Below are 17,582 nucleotides of genomic sequence, written 5' to 3'. Positions count from 1 at the left end.
TGTGCAACAGCATTGTAAAGCGCGTAGCAGTCTTGAACGCACAAGGAGTGTATGCATGTTTGTTCTTTGTTAATGGTTATTTCACAAATTTTTCCCTCAGCTCTTTTAACCATTAAACACGCTACAAAAAAAAAAGCCAAGGCATCGACAAAAAATTGTATATATATTTATTTGTTTATTTATATAAGCTAATATTTTTGCATGTTTAATTGGAAATGACAAAATGAAATTACCTGAAAATATAATCGTTAATACAAGAAAGTAAGAACATGATAACTTCCCCATGATCAATGTTCTCTGTTTGATATTTTTCTTTTCAATACCTGTGGTGTAGTAATGATTGTATGTCTATATATGTCTATCTATATATGTCTATATATAGTGGTGTAAAGTATGAGGTGTTCTTTTTTCTCTGTTAACTTTTTATCACATAAAAGGAGGAATATTTTCTTAAATGGAAAATACAATAAGTGGAACATCATAAATTAGATCACATTTTGTTTAAAATAGACTTTTGACTAATGAAGAAATCTTAACTAATTAAATGAAAAGCTAACTAGTCATAAATAGAGATGTGAGATCAAAATTTTATGGGTGTTGTCAGGGGAGAACACTTTACCCGATATCTGAAGCCACATCCAAACCCGATCCGAAAAATCTGAACCGAAATCTGAACCGGAGTAGCAAAATATCCGGACGGGTATTGAATTAGGAGATATTGGATATCCGAACCCGAACGGGTAATATCTGAACCCGAATAGATATCCGAAGATAACCGAACATATGTATAATTAACCATATATTTCTAGTTTACATCTCTCATTTTATATAAAATATTTATATTGATACCACACATACTTTAAGTTAATATGATATACATAGAATTACGGAGAAAATGATTTGCTACTCACTTAAAATGTATGTCAAACTTTTTATTTCAAGAATTAACAAAAAGTTACAGCCAAAATTTAAAAACAATAACCAAATTAATATCTTTTTTTAGTTTCGAAATGTTATGTCCAAATCCATTAAGAATTCAATCTATTAAAAATAAAAAAATAGTTAAGTGAAAGTTATATTTTTAAATACAAGAAATTTTAGAAATGAAAAATTAATTTTTTTTTCAAAATCTAAATATCCGAATCCGGTCCGAATTAACCGAACTAGAACTAAAAATACCTGAAATACAGAAATACCCGAACGGGTTTTATACCTCTATACCGAAATACCCGATCCGAACCCGAACGGGTATCCGAACGCCCACACCTAGGTGTTGTGTTACATAGAGTTTGAATGGAGACCAAGAAAAAATGGAGGAGACACTTGAGTGTGAAAACTGTAATTTAATCGCGGATGAAGTTTTTTTATTTATGAATGTAATATTTACAAGGAAAAATTGAGAAAAAGAGACACTTTCAACTTTTGTTTGTCAAAATAGGACTTTTGATATTTTTGGTCATTTTGGACAGGTTTTACCCTTCTGTAATGGAAAAACTAGTAAACTAAGTTTTAAAAATATAAAAAAATATGTAGATCATTGGAAACATTAGTATGACTATTTATATGTTTACCACTTGTTGACCAATGTGGGAAAAATTTCAAGACAAAAGGGTTGTCCGCCTTGGTCGAGAAGGCTTCGCGGGCATATAGATTCTCTGAATTTCAGGAACGTTTCACCGAAATTGTTGAAATGTGTCCTGCGCTTGAAAGATATCTACATGAGGCTGATGTGAGAAAATGAGCTCGTTCTATCTTCCCTGGAGCCAGGTATGACATTAGGACCAATAATCCTGCAGAGTCCATAAATTCAGTTCTGAGATCACCTAAACACTATCCAGTTATTCCTTTGCTGGATAGTATAAGAGAATTGTTGACCCGATGGTTCTATGAGCGTCGCATGTTAAGCTCGAAGCATATTGATCCTTTAACTATTAAGGTGGAGAAAAAGATTGATAGGAGAATTGTGAAGGCAAAAAGGTTTCAGGTTTACAAGGTTGACAACTACAGATCACTTGTTAAAGGAGACAAATATGATTGTCATGTTGATCTGGAAAGAAGAACATGCACATGTGGGAAGTACGAGTTAGGAAAAATACCATGCAGACACGTCATTCCTGCAATTTATTCACGAGGTATGGAAGTATACTTAGATGATCCTGGTGCCTAATTTTATTTGGGTGTTTTGGCAGCATATAGACATTACGCTGTCTCTGTTTTTTTGACATAGGTATGGAAGTACACAGATTTACTGATGGCGTCTACACCACTGCAACGTGGAGAAATGCCTATGCCGAATCCATTAATCCAATAGCAGTTCCAGAAGTTGATTGGAATGTCCCAGCTGAGGTTAAGCTTGCGAAGGTCCTACCACCAGAGGCAAGAAAGAGTTCCGATAGACCAGTAAAGAGAAGGTATGAAATAGTAGACGACAAGATCAGATCTTCTCAAGGATCAAAAAAGAACAAAAAGCACAAGTGCAGCCGCTGTGGTACCGAAGGACACAAGAGAGGAACATGTGATTTACCTATTTAGTATGTTCTGTGTGTTCTATGTTGTCTTTATTTGCTTATTACTCTATTGGTATTCTTGAGACAAATCGAACTTGGTATTCGACAGTTTGGTTTTTTCAAAACTTTTTGGATTTTTTTTAAACGCTTTGTAACTTTTTCATAACATAAAACTGAAGCAAAAGTGAACGTGAAAACAGTAGAAGATGGTAGGTACCAAGAGGACCACAAACTCCATACTAAAAACAACATCAAACGCAAGAAAAAAACACTGAAAGCAATCACCAAGAAAGAACAAGAAACATATTCTTACACTTATTTGAGAAACCAAAAACAACAGATTGAGTTACACAATGGTCATCATGCATAGGTAAGGTACATGAAGACCATCACCAAACAAAACACAAACACAGCTATTATGAACCTTAATTCCCTAATGCATTCGATGGTCTTCTCTTCACAACGTCCAATCACATCTTCCATTTCTTCAATTCTACTCTCCTGGCGTTTCAGCATGGTCTCACAAGCTGTCAATGAATTCTGAAACTGGGAATTGTCAATGAGTAGCACGTTAACCAGTTCCTGGAAGTCTTCAATTTCCTCAACAACTGACCGATCAGTCCATTTGAACATGTTGGTTTTGTCCTTCATCATTATCATCAAACAAACGGTTAGAGTGAAACAAAGGAAAGGTTATATGATTACACGACTAACCTTCTCAGATCCCATCAGACAAGAATGAAATAATCTTCCCGGATTTTTAACTGTTTGAAGTGAAAAGAGCCGCTGCCTCACAGCAATTACATCTTGTGGGAATTCTGCGTTGTTTGGTGATTCCATCTCTTGATCCGGACGAAGAATTGACCGAAGAAATGATTGATTTGATCGCCAAGTTTTCTCCCCTGGGTTTCTCTCCGTCGTGAAAGAATGAGGAACAAAGGAGAGTAGGTCAAAACATAAACAAAAACGACGTTGCTTCAATAATTAGATTACATGTATTCTACATAAAGTAGATCGATAAAATGTGCCAAATAAGTAGGGATGTTCAATCCGGATATCGGTTCGGTTTCGGTTCAGTTTTTTTGGTTTTTCGGTATTTCAATTAGTAAAATATAACTACCATTCTAAATCCATATTTACTTCGGTTCGGTTCGGTTTATATACCGTCGGTTTTCGGTTTATTCGGTTTTATACCAAAAAACATAATTCTTTATTTTGGGATCATATTATATGAATTTTAGAGTCTTGTTGTCAACACATTCATTTATTAAAAAATATTATAAGTTTAAATAAAAGAACAAAAATAAAAAATGTTTCTATCATCTAATAAAATAATCAAATCTATAATTAAAATCAAAGCTCAAAATTTTGATAATAAAAATAAAAAACAAAAAATAAAACAGAAGCATGAAGCACAAAAAATAAGTTATTATATTCTTTCATATTTAGCGTTCATCAAAGTCATGTTTCTTCTATTAAACACGAAACTCTATTCGTTTATAGATAAAAAAAATTGTGAAGAATTTCCACTAATTGTTATCATCAAATTTATAATCTTTATTTCAATTCAGTCAATGCTAAATTAAAGCAAAAAGATCAAAACAAGACTAAGAAAATAAGAAGCATGTTTGCGATGAATTGTTATATAATTATAGTTCAAGTGTTTTACAAATCAAGACTATTTTATTACTGTAAAAAATATGGTAATAGTTATTAGCAAAAAAATTAACTTATGATTTTTATACGTTGTTATAAAATATATACATATTTACATGTTTCTATTTTTTTATCAGTTTTATTCGGTTTATTCGGTTTTATCGGTTATATACCGAACCATATCCAAATCCTACGGTTTTCTAAAAATCATATCCATTCGGTTTGTATGGTATATACCAAATCTAAACCATATTATCTATTTCGGTTTGGTTCGGTTCGGTACGGTTTGGTTTTGCCATATTGAACAGCCCTACAAATAAGCCACGCAAACCTACTACTAAACGTTGGTGCTTATCACCCCTAATCTTCTAAATTACTGTAAATACATAGAGCAAAAAAAGAATAAAACTGTACTAATTGGTGAATCTCAATACATTGTCATCACCAATGATAAGAGTTTAGAGTATAAGGATCTTTTATGATGGCTTTCGTCAGGGTTCGTTTATGGTTTAGTGAGGTTTCGTTTAGGATTTAGTGAGGTTTCGTTTAGGGTTTAGTTAGGGTTCATTTAGGTTTTAGTGAGGTTTCGTTTAGGGTTTAGGTAGGGTTGGTTTAAGGTTTAGTGAGGGTTCGTTATTTCTCAATTTGATTAAAGCAACTCTTTCATGCAAAAGAAAACCACAAATTGATTAAAAAAAAATAACCAAGTGTTTTGTCACATAATTCCTAGAAAACCAATCAAGAGTTTTTGTCACACAAATCCTAGTAAAACAAAGACAAACACACATAATCAGTCTTCTTCGATGTCAAAGACATCAAAAGTCCCATACTCTGAAGGCACATGTTCTGCCATAAGCTGAATTAACATGGGATCTTGTGCAGCCTCCCATATATCCAGAGCAATCTTCTGGCGGCAACCCTGCATGATCTCATCATCTACTAAAGTGAGGCTGAGACCAAGCAGCAGACATTCCAAGTGTTTCAGTGCGTATACCCCACAATCGGCACAAGTCTTGTTCAATCTGGACTTCATAGGTACATCTACGATAGAATATGGTGAGAGGAGTAGTTGCTTCTTGCTTTCAGGTGGCGCAACGGCCTTCACTATCCTAGGAATCATAGCAGCAAACTTCTCTACGTATTGCCTATTCCTTCCCCATTGGCAATCAAAAGCTTCCACTTTCTTTTCAACGATGTTGACACAGACAGAAATCCAATGATTACCTACGTGTGACATTACTAACTTTGTAAATAGAGATACATAACTGTGGAGATGTGTATAAGAAGTAAGGATTCTTACCATTTACAAACAGAGGAAAGTAGAGACGATCAATATCAACACCCCAGACTTTATCAGTTCGGCCATGAGACGGAAGCTCTCTTCTCCCGTAAGCAAGAAAAAGATCCGGCAAAAGATAAGAACCAAAATATACTTTCACTTCTACAATCTACGTACTTTAAAACACATGTTCCACCTATATCTAACTTTTCACAGAACAACAACCATTACATACAGACATCAACGAATCTAATTGTGTAACATTATAATCGAACGACAACTAGTATAATATTCCGAGACACAAAAATTTCCCCTTTCCAAAAACCTAAATCAATACTCTTTACAAATCAAAAACAGTAACATGCATGGCAAATCGGTTTTAAGATGATTAATCAACCCATAAAACTGAGGGAACTAACTTAGTTTAAGAAAGATGACAAATCGGTCTTAATCGAATCTAAGGTTTCGAGAAGGGATCTATTAAGAGAATAAATAAAAGAAATCACATATTTAGTGTGAAGAAACGTGAGATTTTGATGAAATTGACGGAAGAACACTTCGATTTTGCAAAGAACCGTCGGACAAAACTCGTTGAGGAAGAAGACTTCGATTTCGTTGGATGTAGTGTTTGAGAAGGAAGAGGAAATTGACGAAAACGAGGTTAGAGAACGAGGTTAGAGAGGAAAGGATTCACGGAACCATGATGAAGAACTCTTAACCCTAAATCGCCATGGAAGGAGTGAAGAGAAACGACGGAGAAGACGAGATAAAAAAAGGGTTATTAGATTTACCCTAAACTCTTTAACCGTATTTCTTTTTTCCTTGTTTTTACTTGTTTTTTTTACCTTTTTAATTAATATTAAATCAATTAATATTATTTGGTTAATTGCCAAATATGACTCACAACTTGATTTCAAATGCAAAAGTAAACCCAAACTTGAATCAAATGCAAAAGTAACCTAAAAGTCTATTGAAATTACAACCAACCCCTTGTGAACAAACCAAAAAACCGAATTTTTTTTACGTTTCTAACCCCCGTAAGTCGTCTGGACTAGTTCTACGTAGAAATAATTTAAAAATTTTGTAAAAAATATTTTGATAAGTGAAAAATTGAAATCATGTAATTAACATATATTTTAAGAGATATAAATTAAGATATAACAGTGTTACAAAAAAAAAAAAAAAAATTAAGATATAACAAAAATTAATTGTTTTCAACATAGATGAGTGAAAGTAGTGAGTCATGATATTCTTTGGTTTAGGTTTTGCCAACATAAGTTGTAGTATTGTATGTATTCTTAGGGTTAGATTTTGGAATGCACAAATATTTTTTTGAAAACTTTAAAATTTACCTAAGTGTATTTATTTCTGTGTATAGTAAACACTACTTAGTATAACTACGGCTGTATAACGTGGTTAGTTAGTTAATTTAGTCAATTTAGTTTAGGGGTTAAATTTAGGGTCTGGGATGACTTACTAGTAAGTCGTCTGATGTATTGTATTCAACAGACGACTTACTAGTAAGTCGTCCAAACCGGACCGAACCTTCAATTTTTCAATCTACTTTTAAACCTAACCGGATTATTTACCGGACATATATAAGGTGTTTTTTTTTTATTCACTGTTTCGCGAAATTCAGAAAACCTTAACGCCGTTTCTCTCAAAGGCGATTTTGAAGGCGATTTCCGTCGATTCTCTCTAATCCATCGTTCTCACCGCCGGTTATCTCTCCACCGTTATCACCGTCGTTCTCAGCACCGTTCTCACAGCCGCTTCCTCTATTTAAGATCTGAGAGGAAACCCTAGCGCGCATTCTCTCAGAGGCGTCTCGTTGAACTCCGCCGCCGGTAAGTTATATCTCTTACTGTCGAGTGATTGATTGAGGAAAAGATGAACATATAACGTTGTCTCTATCAATTTATACACTCGTTCTTTTTTCACGTCTATTTTTGCAGATATATAACTGCTATGTCGAAGGCGACTATATCTTCTCCGAATTTTCAGGTCGGCTTTAAAATGTTTTACTGTAAGTCTTGGAAGACTTATAATTAAGTCGCCTAGAAAGTCTTCCAGCTGGAAGCTTTCCAGACGACTTAATTATAAGTCTTTCAGCTGGAAAACTTGCCAGACGACTTAATTATAAAGTCTTTGATTGTTTTGAGATGGTTGACTTAATTATAAGTCTTTGATTGTTTTGAGATGGTTGTCTTTGATTGTTTTGCAGGCAAAAAAAAATAGATATACCAGAACTCCCTCGTAGGATACATACATTAGGGGAAGAGCCCCCCGCAGTGCATAGCATTTCGTATCATACTTGTTGGACGTTGCATACTGCTTTAAAGAAAGCTCTTCATGATGACGAATATGAAGAGCTCAAGGAGTCTAAGTATGGAGTCTTCATCAAGTTCCAAGAGCTGGGATTTGATTGGGCTTCAAGGATGGTTCACTACATGCTCGGTTTCCAGCTGGACATAAAGTAGAAGTATGAGCTGTGGAGTCTCGTTGGTCCAGAACCTGTGAGGTTTTCACTGTTAGAGTTTGAAAACCTCATTGGTCTAAACTGCGAGTACATCGAGGACCTTGAGAGAACTCACTGTGTTGTTACAAAGGAGTTGACTTCTTTCTGGGAGATGTTGGGAGTTCATGTCGAAGCTGGGCCATCTACTCAGGAGATAATAGCAGCATTTGAGAGATGCGAAGGGTGGTCTCGGGATGATCGCAAGCGGCTCGCGTACCTTGCCATCTTCACTGGATACATTGAAGGGAGAAAGTATTCAACCCCTACACGGGTTAGTCTGGCAAGGCTAGTGATGGAGCTAGAACGGTTAGAGAATTATCCATGGTGGAGAGTCGCGTTTAAGGTGCTGATGGACTTTGGACAAAGTCATTGGTTATTATTGTTTGAAATGGATCTTTGGTTATTATTGTACAAACTCATCTTGTATATTGCAGAATGAAAGTGTTAATGGGACGAACGCGGGAAGGAAGAGCTTGCCGGAGGATAAAGGTCCAGATGTGCCCGCAGATGCTAGTTCTTCGAAAGATAAAGCTCCAGGATCGAGCCTTGTTTTATTGGACAAAAATCAATCCACTGTTTCGGATTTACAGAAGGAGGATGCTAGATATCTGGAAAAGAGGGATGCTGCTTTGGCACTTTGCCGTGCAAAGAGTGATCGAACAAGGAAACTTGCTGCCTCACAACAATCTCCTTATACATCAAATAGCACGGCCAAAGTGATCATTCCAAACAAAAAGCTTTATCCAGGCTATAATCCTTTTGCACCAATTGACAAGAAGAAGTTGAAGGAGCTCGCTGATTGGTTGAAAACTTGTCCGTAAGTGTTTTCTTTTCCCATAATAGCTTGCTTTAGTCTACAAAAACTGATTGATTTTCAACATTTTGTGTTTACAGTCATTATAGAACACCTCTCGATAAAAAAGCACGTATAAGTAGAACTTGGTGGTATCAAATCCTCCGGACCTCCTTAGAGTGGCTGGAGGACTGTGTAAGTCTTCTGCTATGACTTAGATCACTTACTGATAAGTCTTCTTTGTAGACGACTTACCAATAAGTCGTCTGGTAAGTCGTCTGATATCTTCTGACTTGTACCCTATTTTATATGCAGCATATTGATGCTAAGATTAATGTGCTGAGGAAGAGGTACGACGCTAACCCACAACATTTCAGGAGCGAGAGAAAGTGCTTCCTTGATCATCTCTTTGCTCAGCAATGGAGATTCAACTTCAAGGATTTTAAGGACTCGGAGCCCGATCAAAACGGTTTAGGAAGAAGACTCCCTGGTGGGGCGTGGAATTATTATAAAGGGCAAGACCTTCTTAAATTTGTTTGTAGTCAAATTTGACAAAGAAGTTGACACATATAAGTTCATAACACAAATTTTTAATACATAGACTAAACACTGGACGACTAACTGGACGACCTTCTGGACGACTTACTTGAAGGTCTTCTGAAGGTCTTCTGGAAGACTAAACACTGGACGACTAACTTGAAGGTCTTCTGGAAGAATAAACCCTGGACGACTAACTGGACGACCTTCTGGACGACTTAATTGAAGGTCTTCTGGAAGACTAAACACTGGACGGCTAACTTGAAGGTCTTCTGGAAGAAAAACCCCTGGACGACTAACTTTAAGGTCTTCTGGACGACTTACTTGAAGGTCTTCTGGAAGACTAAACACTGGACGACTAACTTGAAATTCTTCTGGAAGAAAAAACCCTGTACGACTAACTGGATGACAATCTAGACGACTTACTTGAAGGTCGTCCACGTCATTTCTTACATTGTGGTTTCATATGGCCAGTTTCCTTGCATTTTGAGCATCTATAAACCCTGTGTTGCTTCCGGGGTTCCCACTTAGGTGAGTCCCATCCACCACAATGACCATTCTCTAATACTTAAAACCTTTGATAGAAGTTCCAAAAGAGAGAAATAAATACTTAAATCTACTGATAGAATCAAGTTCTATAGCCGTGATAGAATCGAGATTTGCTAAGGAGATTTGCTTGAGATATGATGGCAGACGCGAATAACCATCTTCTGCTGATCCTCTCACCAATGTTTGTGTATATAAAAGTGCTATGTATGAAGTGGTGTAATCAAGCGTCATGCCAAACATGTTCTTCATTGCATCAGTGATATGTTGCGGATTCAACCCATCAATGATTCCAACACGATCAATGAAAAGCCTACCAACATACTTCGAAGTATAGTGTCTCTGCTGAGCGAGACGGTCTCCCACTGAGCATGTATGTTTTTTCACATACTTTGTTACCCAAAACGTGTTTGTCTCATGTTTCACACTCGCTCTGATCTTCCATTGACAACCACTAACCGGACATGTTGTCACAAGGAGAGTTTTCGTTGAATTGTATATTCTGAAGGAGAACCTAAACCTCACTGCTGTCAACCGCAACTCTGAAAGCAGTGCATCCTTGCTAACAAAACTCTGGTTGACATATATACACGTTACCATTCGATCTTCCTCCTTCAATCTTTTTGAAATTTTCAAAACACATATCATCATCTTCTTCATCCTCATCTTCAACCTTTCCATAAACACTGTAATCTCACCATTCTCGTCCGCTTCAGCAACCATAGAGATATCAGCATCCTCCTCCCCATCATCCTCCTCCCTATCATGATTTTCATCTTCAACCAAATCATCATTATCATCTTCAAAACATTCATCAGCTTCATCATCTTCTTCCCTGACTCTGAAACCGTTTCCACCTTGCTACGGCTTGATACACAAAGCCGTACTCCATGCGTTTTGGTTATCTCGAGCAAGTTTCGAACTTGTCTATCACTTGTAACATGAATAGGAGGGGTGTCTGGAGCCAACATCATTTCTGCTGGTAATGAGTAGGTTATCTCCACAGATTATGTGCTCATGTCCAGGTTATAATCTTCTTGAGCAATTGCAAGAAGTTCAGCATGTTTCGAACCTTCCCCCAAAAAAATGATTCTCGCTCCTTTGACATTATCAACCACAAAATTCCAACGGCAATCTTTCAACAACCATTCTTCATACACTGCATGTAACTGGCGCATCATCTACAAAAATTCAAAATAAAACACATTAGTAAACATAGAGAAAATGAAAGTTTACTAAACATTGACGCAGACGACATACCAGTAAGTCGTCTGGATGACTTACCAGTAAGTCGTCTGGAAGACTTACCAGTAAGTCGTCCAAACAGATCATTTTTGCAATTGAATTTTAAATAGGACGACTTACAAGTAAGTCGTCCAGCTTTGTTTGTTAAAAACGACTTACCAGTAAGTCGTCTAGGATAAAGCGGGTTAGTTTTGCATTTGACCGAATTGTGTTAGATATTTGACTTTTTCTGGACGACTTGCCACTAAGTCGTCTCTGGATAAATAAAATTTTTAATATTTTATTAAAGTTAGACGACTTATTTGTAAGTCTTCTCAGGTTAGTTTGCATTTCGAAAAAGAAACTTAAATATTTAACTTTACCTGGACGGCTTACTTTAGACGAGTTACGAGAAAGTCGTCTGAGATAAGCAAGATTTGACCAGAATCTAGGAAATAAATCTGGACGACTTTCAAGTAAGTCGTCTTACTTGACGACTTCCGCGTAAGTCGTCTGGGAAAAGTTAAATATTTAAGTTTTATTTTCCAATTGCAAAAGTAACCTGATATGACTTACAGATAAGTCGTCTAGCTTCAATAAAATATTGAAATTTTTTTTTCCCGGAGATGACTTACTGATAAGTCGTCCAGGAAAAGTTAAATATCTGACACAATTCAGTCAAATGCAAAACTAACCCGTTTATCCTAGACGACTTACTGGTAAGTCGTCTAGGGTATTCTCTAGATTTTTTTTTAACAAACAAAGATAACGACTTACAAGTAAGTCATCTGTTTGACCAGAAGACTTACCCGTAAGTCTTCTACAGTCAGACTACTTACGGGTAAGTCTTCTACGCGAACAGATCTGGAAAAAATTTCAATTTGATACCTTAAACTAGTGAGATGACTTCTTTAGCACACAGAATCTTCTCCAACCACCCAGAACCTCAAACGAAAGTAACCCACCAAGAATAGTATGCTTGAATGGCTCTATCAACCATAAAAAAAATTGAATCAAAAGCTTGAGTTCTTTGGATGAATATGGAGGCAAAGTGAAAGATATGTTGTTTTTAGTTCATAACAAGTAAGAAAAAAAAAAAAACAACATATCTTTCACTTTGCCTCCATATTCATCCAAAGAACTCAAGCTTTTGATTCAATTTCATAACAAGTAAGAAAGAGAGATAATATTATACTAGATGATAAAAGGCGATTCAGTGATCTAGGGTTTCGATGCTTCAAAGGGATTGGGATCCGGGGATTGGAGAGGTATTATCGGATCATTGGGATTCAGAGAGTCGATTTGGAGATGGGATTCTCCATGATCGGAATGTTGCAGATGGAAGATTGGATTTTCCTTCTGATTTTAGAACGGCTGGCTTGATCGAGGGTGAAACAATGATTGAGATTTGGATCTGGCGAAAACAAGGAAGTATGAAGTTTGGGTCCTTGATTTTTATTTCGATCATCTTTAAGACGAAATTGAATCAAGGAAGAGGTATATCCTTTCTTTCCTTTCGCTGGTTTTTTCAGAGATGTGGAGATATGGAGAAATTCTGCAAAGGGTTTCATATGGAAAGTTCGATGATATTTGTACAAGACAAGCGGGATTACCGAATAAGTTTGTGGTTAATGGGATTATTATGGGCATTTGATTTTGTTATCACGAATCAAATCAGAATTAGGGAAATTAAGGAAATTATTGGGATTTTGGTTCAGTATAAATGGACGAAAGGGTTCTTTCCTTGGATCATAGACCTTGCAACTTTCTCTCTTGCAATTGATAAAGTTCACAGCTTTATTTTTCTTCTTTTCGCTATGTCACAGAGTCAACTTTTGGGAAATGGGGGGGAGGTGAAGAACGGAGAAGGAGTTCGCAAACGTCTGAAGATATCAGTGGCCCACTTTGATAATTCGGCTCTCATCAAGAACTTTTCCAAGACCCTTCTCGGGAGATGTATGAATCCGGAGAAGCAGGAGATGCCGGCTCTAATTTCGAATCTCCCGAAGATATGGAAACTGGAAGAGAGGGTTGTTGGTACGGATTTGGGGTTTGGGAAGTTCCAGTTTGATTTCGAAACGGTGGAAGATATGGAAGGGGTTCTCAAGAATCAACCTTTTCATTTTGATTACTGGATGTTGGCTTTGGCGCGGTGGCAACCAAAAAAGTCCCTGCTCTATCCATCGGAAATACCTTTTTGGGTTCGAATCATTGGAGTCCCGGTGGAGTTCAAAACGGAAGCCACTTTTGAGAGCATTGGAGACGCCATAGGAAGAACGGTGACCGTAGATTTGGATCACTCTCGAGTGCAAGTGGTGGTTGATGCGTTTAAAGAATTGTGCTTTGAAACCACGATAGATTTCAATGGTGGGGAGTTCTATGATGGTGAGGAAGCTCCGGTATCACTGCGGTATGAGAAGCTGTTTGGATATTGTCAAGTGTGCGGGAGTCTTTGCCACAAGGACGACGTCTGTCCCCTAGATGTGAAGAACACTAAGAAGAGTCCAGAAAAGAAACGTGAGGGAAGAGAAGGTAATGGGGTTTGGCATGATGGAGCGAAGTACGATGATCGTGCAAGGAGTTATAAAGGTGTAGTCATTAATGGAAATGCGAATCAACAGCAAAAAGAAAGAGAGGGCCGTGAGTATTATGGCAAAGGTAAAGGCAAAATGGGGGAAGAAACCGATTCAAAATGGATGAAGGTGCCAGAGAGAGGAAATAAGAGAGCCAACAACAACCGTGGAACTTATAGAGGAGATGGGGAGGCTTCTCGATACAGACCTGCCAGGCGAGAGGACTCAAGGTCTGGTGTTCAGAGTGGGCATCTTCGACACTCTTCAGAACAGACTAAGCAACCGTTTCAACAAGAGGTTCGTGAGGAAGTTCGAGAGGAGGGTGAGATTAGGTCCGTTGCGGAGGCTCGCATAATGCCACCCTCTCAGGCGTTTCAAGTGGAACTGGCCAATACTCAGGCTGAGGGAACAACAGTCATCTCGGATCCTACTGACGTGGACCGTGGATTGGCAGAGGTACATGGTATGCAGGAGGATCAAGTTGACTTAGAAGATGAGGATGTGATGGACATGGATGAGATTAAGGCTCATCTACTTGAGAATGGGATTGATATGGATGCAGAGGATTTTTTAGAAGAGACAGCAGAGGAAGAAACTGAGGAAGTGATCAAGGAACAGGCAGAAGATAACAATGCTCATGTTACAGATGGGGGGACTGTGGAAGAGGAGCAAGGCCCGGTTGCTGGAAATGCGGAGAAGAAACCAGGACTACGTAAGAGGCTGTTCAAGGCATCGACCGGTACTGCGGGTAGTAGTAAATTGAGAGCATTTAATGCGCTTGCGTCCCCACGCAAGCGAGCTGCAGCGAAGCCAGGAGTGCGTCCGGGAGATACCATCAAGCAAGCGGAGAGTAAGGGTGCTTCAAACCTGAAACTTGGGACACAGAAGATTTGATTTATGGTTAGTAGATGTTCTAAAGGTTTCTCAAGCAGGCTGGGCTTGTCTTATGTTTTACTTTGTTTTCTGGTTTTAATAAGCTCTATGAGCAAGTGCGTTTTCTCTGTTTCGAAGTGTTGTAAGAGACTGGTTTTATTTGTGGTTTCCTTGGGGGAGAAGCAACGATTTAATACAACAGTCTTTTGTTATTGGCTTTGTAATCGTATTGGCTATTTTGATGGATATTGGATTAGAATAGAGTTCGTTGGGTTGGAATGGAAGCAGTTAAGTAGTAGTTTTATGGGTGAATGGTGTTTAATAAGTCTATCAAATAATCGGAAATGGCTGGTGAGGTTGTTAGTTTGTCAATGGTGGCGCTTGAAGTTAGGGATTTTAGATTGCGTTTCTTTGGCATTGGAAATTTTGAATCAGGTACAAGTTGGATGGAGAGGATCGTATTATGAAGCACATGTCAAGCGAATTGATGGTTCTTTTTCAAACCAAGAAGAAAGCGGGTTTGGTTTTTTTGGTGAAAGGAAAATTTTTCACGTGGGGGTAGATGGCTTTGCATATATATTGCATGTCTTTGGTGGATCGAAAAGTTATAGTTTTTATTTTATTTATGGAAGCAGAGTTATATCATTATGGAGGCTACGTGGTAGAATTTGGATTATGTTAGCGGTCTCTTTCCCGATCATTATGGAATGGTCCAGACCACAACGAACGGTTAACAATTGGAGTGTGGAAATCGGGTATCATTACACCCATAGACTCAGCTCTCAAGAGCAATTTAAAATGTTTTTTAAATGCGGGTTTTAAGTTGGAATTGTCGAGGAATGGGAAGTAAGTGGACGCTAAGCTATTTAAAGGAGATAAGGTATAAACATAAACCGGATTTTTTGTTTTTATCAGAGACAAAGCAAGATTCAGAGTTTGTCCAAAAATGGCAAGCTCATTTGGGGTTTGATAATATCGTTACTATAGACCCGGTGGGGAGAAGTGGAGGATTAGCGCTTTTCTATAATAATGAGTATCAAGTTAAGGTATTATTCTCTAGTAATCGAATGATAGATGTGGAAGCGGAAGCCCTGGGTAAAACGGTCTATCTTACCTTTGTATATGGGGATCCAGTTCAAAAATTGCGAGAACAGGTATGGGAACGGTTAACTAGGTATGGACTGGCGAGATCCGATCCCTGGTTTATTATTGGAGATCTTAATGAGATTACTGGTAATCATGAAAAAGATGGTGGGGCTATTAGGAGTGCAGATTCTTTTATTCCTTTCAATAATATGATAAGAAATAGTGGTCTGCTAGAATTTCCAGCTAGGGGAAATAAAATGTCATGGCAAGGGAGAAGAGGAAAAGGGAAAGGGGCTGTGTTGGTTCGATGTCGGTTGGACCGTGCGCTAGCAAATGAAGAATGGCATACCCTATTCCCGTGTTCTTTTACAGAGTATCTTGGGATGGTGGCCTCTGATCACCGTCCTGTGGTAGCTTATATGGAAGATAAAGTTCCCAAACGGAGAGGACAGTTTCGGTTTGATAAAAGGTGGATTGGGCAAGAAGGTCTCTTAGAATCAATCTCCATGGGTTGGATAGATTCTAATGAGGAGCGGGCAGGAGGGGGCGCCGCAGGTATAGTGGCAAAAATTAGTAATTGTCGACATGAAATTGCTAGATGGCGGAAAAATAATCCACCTTATGGAAAGGAAAAAATAAATGAACTGCAACAGGCACTTGAAGAGGTGCAAACAGATAACTCTAGGTCACAAGAGGATATTCTGGAAGTGTCGAGGAAGTTACAAGAAGCATATAAGGATGAAGAAGATTATTGGCACCAAAAAAGCAGGAACATGTGGTATTCATCTGGGGATCTTAATACGAAATTTTATCATGCTTTAACTAGGCAGCGGAGAGTTCGCAATAGAATTGTTGGATTACACGATGCTAATGGGAATTGGATTACAGATGATAATGGTGTGGAGAAGGTGGCCGTGGACTATTTTGAGGATTTATTTACTACTACTTCCCCAGCGGAGTTTGACAGTTTTTTGGCAGAGATTACACCGAGCATTACTTCCCAGATGAATCAACGTCTGGTGAGGTTAGCGACGGAGGAAGAGGTTAAAGAGGCTTTGTTTATGATGCATCCAGAAAAGGCACCAGGGCCGGATGGCATGACAGCACTTTTTTTTCAACATTCTTGGCATCTTATAAAGAATGATTTGGTAGAAATGGTTAACCATTTCTTGGTTTCGGGGACTTTGGATGCACGTTTAAATATTACCAATATTTGTATGATACCAAAAACGGAGAGACCTACACGGATGACGGAATTGAGGCCAATCAGTCTTTGTAATGTTGGATATAAAATCATCTCAAAAGTCTTGTGTCAGCGCTTAAAAAGCTGTCTTCCTTCACTTATTTCCGAAACTCAATCGGCATTTGTGGCGGGAAGATTGATATCTGATAATATTCTTATTGCACAGGAAATGTTTCACGGATTGAGAACCAACAAGGCTTGTAAAGGAAAGTATATGGCAATTAAAACGGATATGAGTAAAGCATATGATAGGGTGGAATGGGGTTTTATTGAGGTTTTATTGGAAAAAATGGGGTTTGACCTTCACTGGATTAAGTTGATGATGGAATGTATTTCTTCGGTTCAATATAGGGTTCTTATCAATGGTCAACCACGTGGCCTTATTGTGCCACATAGGGGCTTACGTCAAGGAGATCCATTATCACCTTATTTATTTATTCTTTGCACTGAGGCTTTAATTGCAAATATAAAAAAGGCGGAGAGAGAACAACAAATTACAGGAATGAAGGTAGCTCGGGCTTGTCCATCGATTTCTCATCTGCTTTTTGCGGATGATAGTCTTTTCTTTTGTAGAGCCCAAAAAGAAGAGTGTCAAACAATTCTTAGGATTCTAAAGGAATATGAGGCAGTTTCAGGGCAACTCATAAATTTTGATAAGTCTTCTATCCAATTTGGATATAAGATTGAAGAATCTGTTAGACAGGAGTTAAGGGATATCTTGGGTATTCAGAATCTTGGAGGAATGGG

General features: G+C 37.8%; 2 protein-coding genes across 2 annotated transcripts; one reads left to right on the top strand and one right to left on the bottom strand.

Annotated features, from left to right (window-relative positions):
• Positions 1-2,867: 2,867 nt before the first annotated feature.
• Positions 2,868-3,347, bottom strand: LOC125583227. The gene is made up of 2 exons (XM_048749863.1): positions 3,222-3,347; positions 2,868-3,152 (listed from the first exon to the last, which is right to left on the bottom strand). The coding sequence occupies exons 1-2, from the start codon at positions 3,345-3,347 to the stop codon at positions 2,868-2,870; spliced, it is 411 nt and encodes a 136-aa protein (XP_048605820.1).
• Positions 3,348-12,276: 8,929 nt separating this feature from the next.
• On the top strand, positions 12,277-14,754 carry LOC125583805. The gene is made up of 2 exons (XM_048751312.1): positions 12,277-12,557; positions 12,887-14,754. Exon 2 carries the CDS (start codon positions 13,019-13,021, stop codon positions 14,525-14,527), a length of 1,509 nt encoding a protein of 502 aa, XP_048607269.1. The 5' UTR covers positions 12,277-12,557; positions 12,887-13,018; the 3' UTR covers positions 14,528-14,754.
• Positions 14,755-17,582: the final 2,828 nt, after the last annotated feature.

The sequence above is a fragment of the Brassica napus genome, chromosome C3, assembly GCF_020379485.1.
Source record: "Brassica napus cultivar Da-Ae chromosome C3, Da-Ae, whole genome shotgun sequence".
NCBI lineage: Eukaryota > Viridiplantae > Streptophyta > Magnoliopsida > Brassicales > Brassicaceae > Brassica > Brassica napus.
This window is presented reverse-complemented; position numbering and strand designations above follow the sequence as displayed.

Bases quoted from the DNA above. Each gene is read 5' to 3' on its own strand.
- LOC125583805 (XM_048751312.1), top strand. From the start codon at position 13,019: ATGAATCCGGAGAAGCAGGAGATGCCGGCTCTAATTTCGAATCTCCCG.
- LOC125583227 (XM_048749863.1), bottom strand. From the start codon at position 3,347: ATGGAATCACCAAACAACGCAGAATTCCCACAAGATGTAATTGCTGTG. The intron at 3,153-3,221 runs GTTAGTCGTGTA...ATAATGATGAAG, and splicing joins GTCTGATGGGATCTGAGAAG to GACAAAACCAACATGTTCAA.